This window comes from Oncorhynchus clarkii, chromosome 32, assembly GCF_045791955.1.
Source record: "Oncorhynchus clarkii lewisi isolate Uvic-CL-2024 chromosome 32, UVic_Ocla_1.0, whole genome shotgun sequence".
Classification (NCBI taxonomy): Eukaryota; Metazoa; Chordata; class Actinopteri; order Salmoniformes; family Salmonidae; genus Oncorhynchus; species Oncorhynchus clarkii.
The window spans coordinates 11,822,568-11,834,568 of record NC_092178.1 but is presented as its reverse complement, the minus strand read 5'-3'; the positions used below and the strand labels follow the sequence as shown (position 1 = coordinate 11,834,568).

The window sequence follows — 12,001 nt, the reverse complement described above, 5'->3', positions numbered from 1 at the left end:
AGCCCATAGAAACGCATTGAGTAACAGATTCATACATGGAAAAACAGAGTCCCCCAAAAAATCTAAAGGGATTTGGAGGTGTCTGTCCCCTCACATTGAGGATGTCAAGTTGAAGACCGACCTTGGTACTGCAGGTGTTACGATTGGGTTAGGTGAAAAGGTTAGCTAACACGCTAAGTATACTTATAAAGTAGCATGCGTTTACAAAGTTGCTAAAATTGTCTGTGGAGATTCGAACGCACAACCTTTTGGGTTGCTAGATGTTTGCATTATACACCAAACCACCCTCCTTTCGTTTATTCCTTAAATCAGTAATGCCAAGCTCTACCAATCAGGTTCGCTCCAGCTGTCCTAGTCATGCTCGCTCCTCGTTTATTGATATAATAAACATCTTTAACCACTAACCTATCGAAAGTTTGTGAGAAGCTGATCCATCAAGTCAATTGATTAAGGCATAATTCTGTCATAATTTTTCAAAACACTGTCACTTGTTGATATTTTGCTAACATTAAAGGCAATATGGATCAGGAGACAATGGCCCGTGCTTAAGTTATTTTATACCACGTCATCAGTTTTGACATTTTCCCCATCCGTCTCTCCTGTAACTTCTCCCAGGCTAACACACAAGACTAGCTAGCATGATGCTTCAAACCTGTCATTTAGACACTAAATGGGCTAAGAAACTGACATGTTTGGAACCTTAAACTCCTCTACAACCGAGGAACACTGTGTCCATTTTTGTAATTTTATTACTTGCTTTACACAAAATCACTTTGTTGATTACTCTGCAAAACATGGTCGGATTGGGTTGTTTGTTGTTGTTGTTGTGGGGGGGGGGGGGGGGGGGGGGACTTCACTACTTCTATTTTTTGTGAATATATGCGTATTACTTTCGCCCAGTGTCACTTTAGTTCCGTCTCTCCCCTACTTTCAAATTGTTCAACAGAACATCAATCTTGCAGAATGTGTAGCCAGTGTTGCTGCAAAACATTAAAACATTCTGCTCACACCAACAGAAATGTGACCATTTGCCATTGCGCTTTTTCTAAAGCAAATTATGGCGTTGTGGTGGTTACCATCATGTGAATGCAGGGTTTTCTAGGTGGGGGGGAGGGGTATAGTATTCTGTGAAAGCATGCTGTATGTTGCACAAGACAGTTTGATAAATCGTAATAATTTGTTGCGCATGCAAATCCTAGACTCTCCATGCGCGCCAGAATTTAAGACATTTACGCAGTTTATAAAGGCCCCCAGCTGTTTACACCCCATGGTGGTTTTCCATACATTAGCCTGAAGCTCCGGGCCTCCCAAGTATTTGTCGAATGTCCTCTGTTCCTTTTGACTTGTGGGTAACATTCGAGTCATTTAGCACACACACACACACACACACACACACACACACACGCTTATCCAGAGCATTTAGGGTTAAGTGCTGTGCTCAAGGTCACAGACAGATTTTTCACCTAGTCAACTCAGGGATTTGAACCAGCAACCTTTCGGTTACGGGCCCAATGCTCTTAACCGCTTGGTTACCTGCCGCACGTTCAGGATAGAGCTTGCCTGGTGATGAGACGTGATCAAATAGATGATTGATACATTTGCCATGATAGCGTGACTCCTCAATTCCTCATGCCACAAAATGTTATGCAGGAATGGAAAAGACAAGTAGACCAAACAAAATATAGGTGGTCGTTTCAAATGCTCTAAAATGTGGAAAAGGTGAGGAAACATCATACAAAGTAAATCTTATTTCCATTTCTTTATTTCTTTTAAAACCAATAGGAATTGAGGATATCTTCAAAATGGGTAAGATGATAAAAAAAGAAACTGACCATTTGCTTTCTTTTCCTTCAGAGTGAGACTAGGGATTAACGGTTGAGATCATTGTGTGTGTGTGTGCATGTGTGTGTGTGTGTGCATGCACAGTCATTGTAGGAAAGTCCTATTGGAAACCCAGTAAGCAGCCTTGGTGAATGGAAAAAAGTACCTACAGTAAGACTAGCCCTGTGTGTGATGGTCATAAGGGGGTTTGGGGTCTATTCCGAGGTGGACTGAATATTGCACTCCCGCAAGATTGTATTTAATAATTTTAAGAAAATGAAAACATGGCTCTAGAATAAAATGAGAAACAGAAAAGTGTCCTTGCCCCCAACCCCAGACTGCCTTGCTAGTTACAGCCAGTGAATAAATACAGCGGACATATTTAAAACCCAGCCAAGCCAGTAATTAAAAAGTGACATCAAGCAAGTGGGGTAGAGAGAAAAACATTCCTGCATTTTCAGAGATTTTGTGTTGTACAAAAATACATCAATAGCCAAATGGACAGTAATTTGTCATTTTTCTTCTAATGTGCTGAAGGGATTACAAACATTTAAAAAAGGTACATAACCCTGGGCAAATCCATAATTCATATCATTAATAGAAAAATAAACAAATCGTCAATATTGATACCATTTTAACATTTGTAGATTTTGTTTGTTAAACTTCCATGTAGGTGTAAAAAATAAAGAGCTATCCCATGATTCAAAGCTGAAAATAAAAATGCTGAAAAAATTATGTGCCCGTGTTATGACACTGGTAACTTGGAGGCGGGCCTATATCTGTGTGCGTTGACCTTCTTGTTCATTGGTTCGGCTGGTTGGACCCCTAGATTTGCATTCATTCAAATGTAATCATTCGCTCGTTGATTAATTGATTCTGTGATCAATTAGCCATGTCTCAGTGGTAACAAATCACAATAATTACTGATAGTTCTCTCTCCCCTTGGTTGGAATAAAGTTGTTCCCACTAGCTGCTGTATTCTTGAGACGCTGCACACAGACACTTTACTGGACACAACAGTTGGGGCCGTTGGCATCCTTGAACCGCAGACGCATCTTGGGTCTGTATTTCTCCAGGTAAAGAAGCTGCTTGGAGTTGAATGCTCCACGTCTCTTCCTGAGGGGAGGGAGGAACAACAACAAAGTGGTCTCATAATGTCACAAGAGACCATGCAGCACATATGCAACAATATCCACACAAATCAATATGTGCCCTGGGCAAATTCTAACAAACTAATGAAGAGAATACATGACAGTACATGTTTGACAGCACAGAAACATTGGTTAGGCTCCATGCCCTGTGTGGAACAGTGGTGGCTAATGGCACTTAAAATCGGAGGGACAGGCTCATAGTAACAGCTGGAATGGAACATGTGTTTGATATCATACAAGCCTCCCCCACCTCCCTTACCAGCCTCCATTGGTGTGGAAGTTAGTGGTACTTACTGTCGTATGAACTGCACCGCATCCTCATACTTCATCCCAGTTTCAATCAGCGCTAAGGCCACCATGACTGGAGCTCTACAGCACAGACACAATATATATATATATCAATAAATGAGCAAGCAACAAATACCAGCCAGCATGGGTGGGGATGTCATGTAAAGCATGCTGTGTCATGGTTATGTAGGTAGCAGGGTAGGGATGTAATGTAAAGCATGTTGTGTCATAGTTGTGTAGGTAGCAGTGTAGTGTAAAGCATGCTGTGTCATGGTTATGTAGGGATGTAGCGTAAAGCATGCTGTGTCATAGTTATGTAGGTAGCAGTGTAGTGTAAAGCATGCTGTGTCATAGTTGTGTAGGTAGCAGTGTAGTGTAAAGCATGCTGTGTCATGGTGTATGTGTAAGTGTAAAGCAGCATGCCAGTGTGTCATGGTTATGTAGGTAGCAGTGTAGTGTAAAGCATGCTGTGTCATGGTTATGTAGGTAGCAGTGTAGTGTAAAGCATGCCGTGTCATGGTTATGTAGGTAGCAGTGTAGTGTAAAGCATGCTGTGTCATGGTTATGTAGGGGTGTAGTGTAAAGCATGCTGTGTCATGGTTATGTAGGTAGCAGTGTAGGGATGTAGTGTAAAGCATGCTGTGTCATGGTTATGTAGGTAGGAGGGTAGGGATGTAGTGTAAAGCATGCTGTGTCATGGTTATGTAGGTAGCAGTGTAGTGTAAAGCATGCTGTGTCATGGTTATGTAGGGGTGTAGTGTAAAGCATGCTGTGTCATGGTTATGTAGGTAGCAGTGTAGTGTAGTGTAAAGCTGAGACACAGGCCTGGGAAACCCACAGGGGGTGGCCTGGGTTCACTGCAACCCCGCTGGGGCATCACATTCACACACAAAGTGTGATAAGTGTTACTGTAAGCAAACCTCTCAAGAAGAAAAAAATGCACCGCAACTTAAAAAATTCCCAGACAGACTGCCCGAAATGTCAAAACTCAAAGCTGACAGAGCATTCTTGTGTGGGTTTTCAGAGAGAAGGAGAGAAGAGGGAGAGGAGGGACAGTGATAGAGGGAATATGAGAACGAGCACCCTTTTGTGCATTCCAGGGTTTCCGTTAGGAAAATGTGGAGCTGGACAACTTGACTGGGAAGAATGAAGTGGCCATTTGAGAAATGTGGCCCTATAGCGCACACGGAAAGTATTCAGATGCCTTCTTTCCCACAGCCTTATCCTAAAATGGATTTAAAAAAGAGATTTTTTACAATCTACACACAATTCCCCATAATGACAAAGCGAAAACAGGTTTAGAATTTTTTTTGCAAATGTATGTTTAAACTCAGCAAAAAAAAACTAACATCCTCTCACTGTCAACTGCGTTTACGTTCAGCAAACTTAACGTGTGTAAATATTAGTATGAACATAAGATTCAACAACTGAGACAAACTGAACAAGTTCCACAGACATGTGACTAAAATACATGGAATAATGTGTCCCTGAACAAAGCGGGTGTCAAATCAAAAGTAACAGTCAGTATCTGCTGTGGCCACCAGCTGCATTAAGTACTGCAGTGCATCTCCTCCTCTGACATTCCTGTCTTGCAGGAAATCACACACAGAACGAGCAGTATGGCTGGTGACATTGTCATGCTGGAGGGTCATGTTAGGATGAGCCTGCAGGAAGGGTACCACATGAGGGAGGAGGATGTCTTCCCTGTAACGCACAGCGTTGAGATTGTCTGCAATAACAACAAGCTCAGTCCGATGATGCTGTGTGACACCGCCCCAGACCATGACGGACCCTCCACCTCCAAATCGATCCCGCTCCAGAGTACAGGCCTCGGTGTAAATGCCTTCGACGATAAACAGAAATCCGACAATCGCCCCTGGTGAGACAAAACCGCGACTCATCAGTGAAGAGCACTTTTTGCCAGTCCTGTCTGGTCCAGCGATGGTGGATGTGCCCATAGGCGACTTTGTTGCCGGTGAGGACCTGTCTACAACAGGCCTACAAGCCCTCAGTCCAGCCTCTCTCAGCCTATTGCGTACAGTCTGAGCACTGATGGAGGGATTGTGCATTGCTGGTGTAACTCAGGCAGTTGTTCTTGCCATCCTGTATCTGTCCCACAGGTGTAATGTTCGGGTTTTCCGATCCTGTGCAGGTGTTGTTACACATGGTCTGCCACCGTGAGGACGATCAGCTGTCCGTCCTGTCTCACTGTAGTGCTGTCTTAGGCGTCTCACTGTACGGACATTGACATTTCTTGCTCAGGTCACATTTGCAGTCCTCATGCCTCCTTGCAGCATGCCTAAGGCACGTTCACGCAGATGGGCAGGGACACTGGGCATCTTTCTTTTAGTATTTTTCATAGTCAGTAGAAAGGCCTCTTTAGTGTCCTAAGTTTTCATAACTGTGACCGTAACTTCTCTAGGCTCGATGGGACGCTATCCGGACGTGAAAATACCTCCCTCTAGCCTAGAGGTTCATTGCCTACCATCTGTAAGCTGTTAGTATCTTAACGACCGTTCCACAGGTGCATGTTCATAAATTGTTTATGGTTCATTGAACAAGCATGTGAAACAGTGTTTAAACCCTTTACAATGAAGACCTGTGAAGTTATTTGGACTTAAAATAATTACCTTTGAAAGACAGGGTCCTGAAAAAGGGACGCTTCTTTTTTTACTGAGAGATATAAATATATAGTATTTCAGACCCTTTGCTATGAGAATCGAAGTTGAGCTCAGGTGGATCCTGTTTCCATTGATCATCCTTGAGATGTTTCTAAAACTTGGGAGTCCACCTGTGGTAAATACAATTGATTGGACATGATTTTGAAAGGCACACACATGTCTATATAAGGTCCCACAGTTGACAGTGCATGTCAGAGCAAAAACCAAACCATGATGTCGAAGGAATTGTCTGTAGAGCTCCGAGACAGGATTGGGTCGAGGCACAGATCTGGGGAAGGGTACCAAAAAAAATGTCTGCAGCATTGAAGGTCCCCAAGAACACAGTGGCCTCCATCATTCTTAAATGGAAGAAGTTTGGAACCACCAAGAATTCCTAGAGCTGGCCGCCCAGCCAAACTGAGCAATCTAGAGAAAAAGGCCTTGGTCAAGGAAGTGACAAGAACCCAATGGTCACTGACATACAACCATCTCTGCAGCACTCCACCAATCAGGCCTTTGTGGCCAGACAGAAGCCACATGACAGCCCGCTTGGTATTTGCCAAAATCACCTAAAGGACTCTGATCATGAGAAACAAGATTCTCGGGTCTGATGAAACCAAGATTGAACTCTTTGGCCTGAATTCCTCCAGACATGACGCTTGGCAACCTGGCATGGTGGCGGCAGCATACTGTGTGGATGTTTTTCAGGAACTGGGAAAATAGTCAGGATCGAGGGAAAGGAACAGAGAAAAGTACAGAGATCCTTAACGAAAACCTACTCCAGAGCGCTCAGGACCTCAGACTGGGGCGAAATTTCACCTTCCAACAGGACAACGACCCTAAGCACACAGCCAAGACGACGCATGAGTAGCTTTAGAACAAGTCTCAATGTCCTTGAGTGGCCAAGCCAGTGCCCAGACTAACATCTCTGGAGAAACCTGAAAATAGCTGTGCAGCAACACAACCAATCCAACCTGACAGAGCTTGAGGATCTGCAGAGAATGGGAGAAGCTCCCCAAATACAGATGTGCCAAGCTTGTAGCATCATACCCAGGAAGACGAGGCTGTAATCGCTGCCAAAGCTGCTTCAAAGTACAAGGTCTGAATACTTATATAAACGTGATCAGTTTTTTATTTTGCATAAATGAGAGAAAAAAATCTTAGTGTTTTTGTTTATGGGGTAGTGTTTATAGATTGACAAAAACAAACAATTGAATCCATTTTAGAATAAGGCTTTAACGTAACAAAATGAGTTAAGTCAATACTTTGGGTGCATAAAACCATTAGGGATTCTACCCACGTTGCGCAGAATGACAGAAATCACATTTTGATTATGGTAATTTAGCTAAACAGAACATGCAACTCTTGTAATGATCAGCCAATAAAACAATTTTCAAACTAATTTGCGGGGAAACACCATTGTAAACAGAGCACCTGATGCAAACAGTTCCATATGTGTCAGATACATCTGTCAGAAACTTAGTGTGGGAATCTAAATAGGCAACAACTATAATGGGTTGCTAATATGACTAAGATTGGGCCTTTGGCTTCTGGACAATGAAAGTTGATATGAAAACCAATAGCAATTAACATTTTGAGTTTGTATTTATTTTTACAGGGACAGTGCACATTAATCAACGTTTCAGTAAAAGTGCCAGTTTTAGCCAACCGGCTAATTTTCAACCACAGTCCCTGGGCAGGTTTTTAAAAAGACACGAGATAGAAAGTGAGAAGGTGCAAGAGAGTGAGTGAGAGAGAGAGAGAGAGAGAGGTGCAAGAGGTGAAAAACTGTAGAAAAACAACCACTAACAACTTCTCCCACGCCCTGAGTCTCTAAAGGCTGTGGCTGGCTGGTGTGAATAAGACCATCAGAATGCTGCCGGCCCTGAGGATTGCAGTAAACACAGCACCAGGAGATTACAGAGCCCACAGCAATGTGTGTGTGTGTGTGTGTGTGTGTGTTTGTTTTACTATCCATGTGTGCACCAGAAGTCCCCACAAGGATAGTCAAAAAAGGACCATTTGGACAAGCGGGGACATTTCACTGGTCCCCACAAGGAAACAAGCACACCTGATTCAAGTTGTCAACTAATCATCAGGGTCTCAATGAGTTGAATCAGGTATGCTTGTCTGGGGCTACAACAAAAATGTGTACTGTTGGGGAGGACTGGAGGTGGGCTGTTGGGGAGGACTGGAGGTGGGCTGTTGGGGGTGGGCTGTTGGGGAGGACTGGAGGTGGGCTGTTGGGGGTGGGCTGTTGGGGAGGACTGGAGGTGGGCTGTTGGGGGTGGGCTGTTGGGGGTGGGCTGTTGGGGGTGGGCTGGAGGTGGGCTGTTGGGGAGGACTGGAGGTGGGCTGTTGGGGAGGACTGGAGGTGGGCTGTTGGGGAGGACTGGAGGTGGGCTGTTGGGGGTGGGCTGTTGGGGAGGACTGGAGGTGGGCTGTTGAGGTGGGCTGTTGGGGGTGGGCTGTTGGGGAGGACTGGAGGTGGGCTGTTGGGGGTGGGCTGTTGGGGGTCTAAGCAATGCACTGAATCAATAACCCTGGACAGGTGTGAGTAGTGTGGAGCCCGTCTTGGCAGACTGCGGGAGGGGATCTCTATGGCAGGGGTGTCAAACTCATTCCACGGAGGGCTGTTTTTCTTTTTCTATTAAATTAAGACCTAGAGTACAGGGGAGAAGCGAAAACCCGCAGACACACAGCCCTCTGTGGAATGGTGTACAGCAGCACACCCTGGAGAACCGGGCTAACAGGGAGAGAGGATGAGGAGGCTAAAGCTAAATCACACAGAAGCTATAGAGAGGATGAGGAGGCTAAAGCTAATCACACAGAAGCTATAGAGAGAGGATGAGGAGGCTAAAGCTAATCACACAGAAGCTATAGAGAGAGGATGAGGAGGCCAAAGCTAATCACACAGAAGCTATAAAAAGAGGATGAGGAGGCCAGAGCTAATCACACAGAAGCTATAGAGAGAGGATGAGGAGGCTAAAACATACTCTAGCCTGGAGAACCAGTATGACAAAGCGAGACAGAGGCCAACACTAACAGAGAGAATGAATCCAGCGCATACACCAGAGAAAAAGACTAGCAGGATAGCTTAACAGAGACAGTGGTGCCGACAGCAGAGAAGCTAGCTATAAAGTGGGGATGAGAATAGCCGGTAGAACCACAGAAGCACCAGTCTATTGAGAGCAGGTTAATAGACAGAGAGAGATTGATAAGACATGGGGGATATGTAGGCTAAAGAGAGAAGCCAACATAACAGAGCAGATCGTGGAACCTGGAGACCACAGAGAACCAGGCTTAACATGAAACATTGTAATCAAGGCCACTTACACTCATTAAACTCACCTGGCCCACTTAGACACACACAGGTTAACACACTCACCGACCCAGCCCCGCCACACAGTGCACGGCAATACAGCAGCCAGGCTCGCCTCTGAACTTGGTCTTAAGCAGGTTCAACCAGTCGTCCACTATCTTGGTGGGGGGCGGGGCACCATCATCAAAGGGCCAGTCCTGCAGAGGAAGAGGGACAAGAACGTCAACATGGATCAAACCAAGGGCTGGGAGTTCATTTAAGGGCTGGGTACTAAGCTAATATATGGAATTGTTTAAAGATGGTCTTACCATAGATAATTTAGCAATTTGATTTGACATTTTCAGAACCCTTTAAGTATAAAAATATACATTTAAATTGAATAAAATATTTAATTTGGCCTTCCCTACTATAGGCCATAGAAACACATTGAATCATTTTCATAAATGGCAAAACAAACAGTCAAAAAATGAATAATGTGAAATAAGGTTTTGAAGTGTGTCCTATATCTAGGAGATGAAGGACCCTGCCTTTCAAGGGTAATTCTTAAAAATCCAAAAAGACTTCACAGATCTTCATTGTAAAGGGTTTAAACACTGTTTCCCATGCTTGTTCAATGAACCGTTAAACAATAAATGAACATGCACCTGTGGAACGGTCGTTAAGATACTAACAGCTTACAGACGGTAGGCAATGAACCGCTAGGCTAGAGGGAGGTATTTTCACGTCCGGATAGCGTCCCATCGAGCCTAGAGAAGTTACGGTCACAGTTATGAAAACTTAGGACACTAAAGAGGCCTTTCTACTGACTATGAAAAATACTAAAAGAAAGATGCCCAGGGTCCCTGCTCATTTGCGTGAATGTGCCTTAGGCATGCCGCAAGGAGGCATGAGGACTGCAGATGTGGCCAGGGCAATAAATTCCAATGTCTGTACTGTGAGACGCCTAAGACAGCACTACAGTGAGACAGGACGGACAGCTGATCGTCCTCACGGTGGCAGACCATGTGTAACAACACCTGCACAGGATCGGAAAACCCGAACATCACACCTGCGGGGCAGGTACAGGATGGCAAGAACAACTGCCCGAGTTACACCAGCAATGCACAATCCCTCCATCAGTGCTCAGACTGTCCACAAAAGGCTGAGAGGCTGGACTGAGGGCTTGTAGGCCTGTTGTAAGACAGGTCCTCACCAGACATCACCGGCAACAAACCCACCGTCGCTGGACCAGACAGGACTGGCAAAAAGTGCTCTTCACTGACAAGTCGCAGTTTTGTCTCACCAGGGGTGATGGTCAGATTTATCATCGAAGGAATGAGCGTTACATCGAGGCCTGTACTCTGGAGCGGGATTGATTTAGAGGTGGAGGGTCCATCATGGTCTGGGGCGGTGTGTTACAGCATCATCGGACTGAGCTTGTTGTCATTGCAGGCAATCTCAACGTTGTGTGTTACAGGGAAGACATCCTCAGGGAAGACTTCCTCCTCCCTCATGTGGTACCCTTCCTGCAGGCTCATCCTGACATGACCCTCCAGCATGACAATACCACTGCTCGTTCTGTGCGTGATTTCTTGCAAGACAGGAATGTCAGTGTTCTGCCATGGCCAGAGAAGAACTCGGATCTTGATCCCATTGAGCACGTATCGGACCTGTTGGATCGGAGGGTGAGGGCTAGGGCCATTCCCCCCAGAAATGTCCGGGAACTGGCAGGTGCCTTGGTGGAAGAGTGGGGTAACACACCAAGTTCTCACAGCAAGAACTGGCAAATCTGGTGCAGTCCATGAGGAAAAGATGTATTGCAATACTTAATGCAGCTGGTGGCCACACCAGATACTGACTGTTGCTTTTGATTTGGACCTCCCCTTTGTTAAGGGACATATTATTCCATTTCTGTTAGTCACATGTCTGTTCAGCTTTTGTCTCAGGTTGTTGAGTCTTATGTTCATACAAATATTTACACATTATGTTTGCTGAGTTTATAAGAAAACTAAGGAAATATCTTTGTTTGCTCAAAACTACCGCCATACTTCCATTTGTTTGTGGGGGTTACCTTCTGATTAGTCTTGTGACATTTGTGGGGGTCATAGAGCAAAACGGTGAACTCCATCATGTTTGTGAGAGTCTCGACCCCCCATAGAGGGGTCATAATAGTTTTATAAGCCAAACTGTTTGGATGCTACAGACGTTGTGAGAAGGCCAATTTTCAGGAAGTCTCATGGTCTGACAAACACCGCTGAAACACGGCCACCTTCCACGGAAGCCCGCCATAGGCTGCTGCGGTGGATGGAGACGCAACCCCATGTCTATCTTAAATCGACAGACGTATTTATTAATGTTACCTAGATTGACCCACGGGTGAGTCAGACTTAAAGATTAACCAATGCAAAGCTCAAAGGCAGTGCAGGATTCAAAGCAGAGCAGCTGTATCATGTGTGTCTAAGTTGGGAAGCTTGATATGCTGAAGTACTGTGTGTGTGTCTCCTGGCAGACAGCCTGACCATCTGAGCCTCTGTACTTGTGCTGACTCAGTCTCAGATATGGCTTAGCACATCTCGCTCTCCCATATCATCCTCTGCCTGTCGCAGCCTTCTCTCTCTCTCTCTCTCTCTCTGTCTGTCCTATGATATCATGGGCCAGTTTTATGTAGGCAACTGTCACAGATACTGTTTCATATTTGAAAAGTGACAAAGACAAGAACTGAAAGGGTTGTGTTACTAATTGCTTTTCACTGTAGTTTGCCAATCAGCCATGCTTTCAAG

The 12,001-nt window shown here is 44.9% G+C and overlaps 1 protein-coding gene across 3 annotated transcripts in view; it reads right to left on the bottom strand.

Annotated features, from left to right (window-relative positions):
- Positions 1-1,744: 1,744 nt before the first annotated feature.
- The window catches only part of LOC139392435 (protein tyrosine phosphatase type IVA 2-like), a 47,823-nt gene continuing 37,566 nt past the window's right edge, over positions 1,745-12,001 (bottom strand). For all 3 annotated transcript variants that reach the window (XM_071140415.1, XM_071140417.1, XM_071140416.1), the window contains 3 exons: positions 9,309-9,439; positions 3,267-3,341; positions 1,745-2,937 (listed from right to left, as the gene is read on the bottom strand). In XM_071140415.1, coding sequence (XP_070996516.1) covers positions 2,826-2,937; positions 3,267-3,341; positions 9,309-9,439 — 318 coding nt within the window. In that variant the 3' untranslated portion in view covers positions 1,745-2,825. The remainder of the gene's footprint in view (positions 2,938-3,266; positions 3,342-9,308; positions 9,440-12,001) is intronic.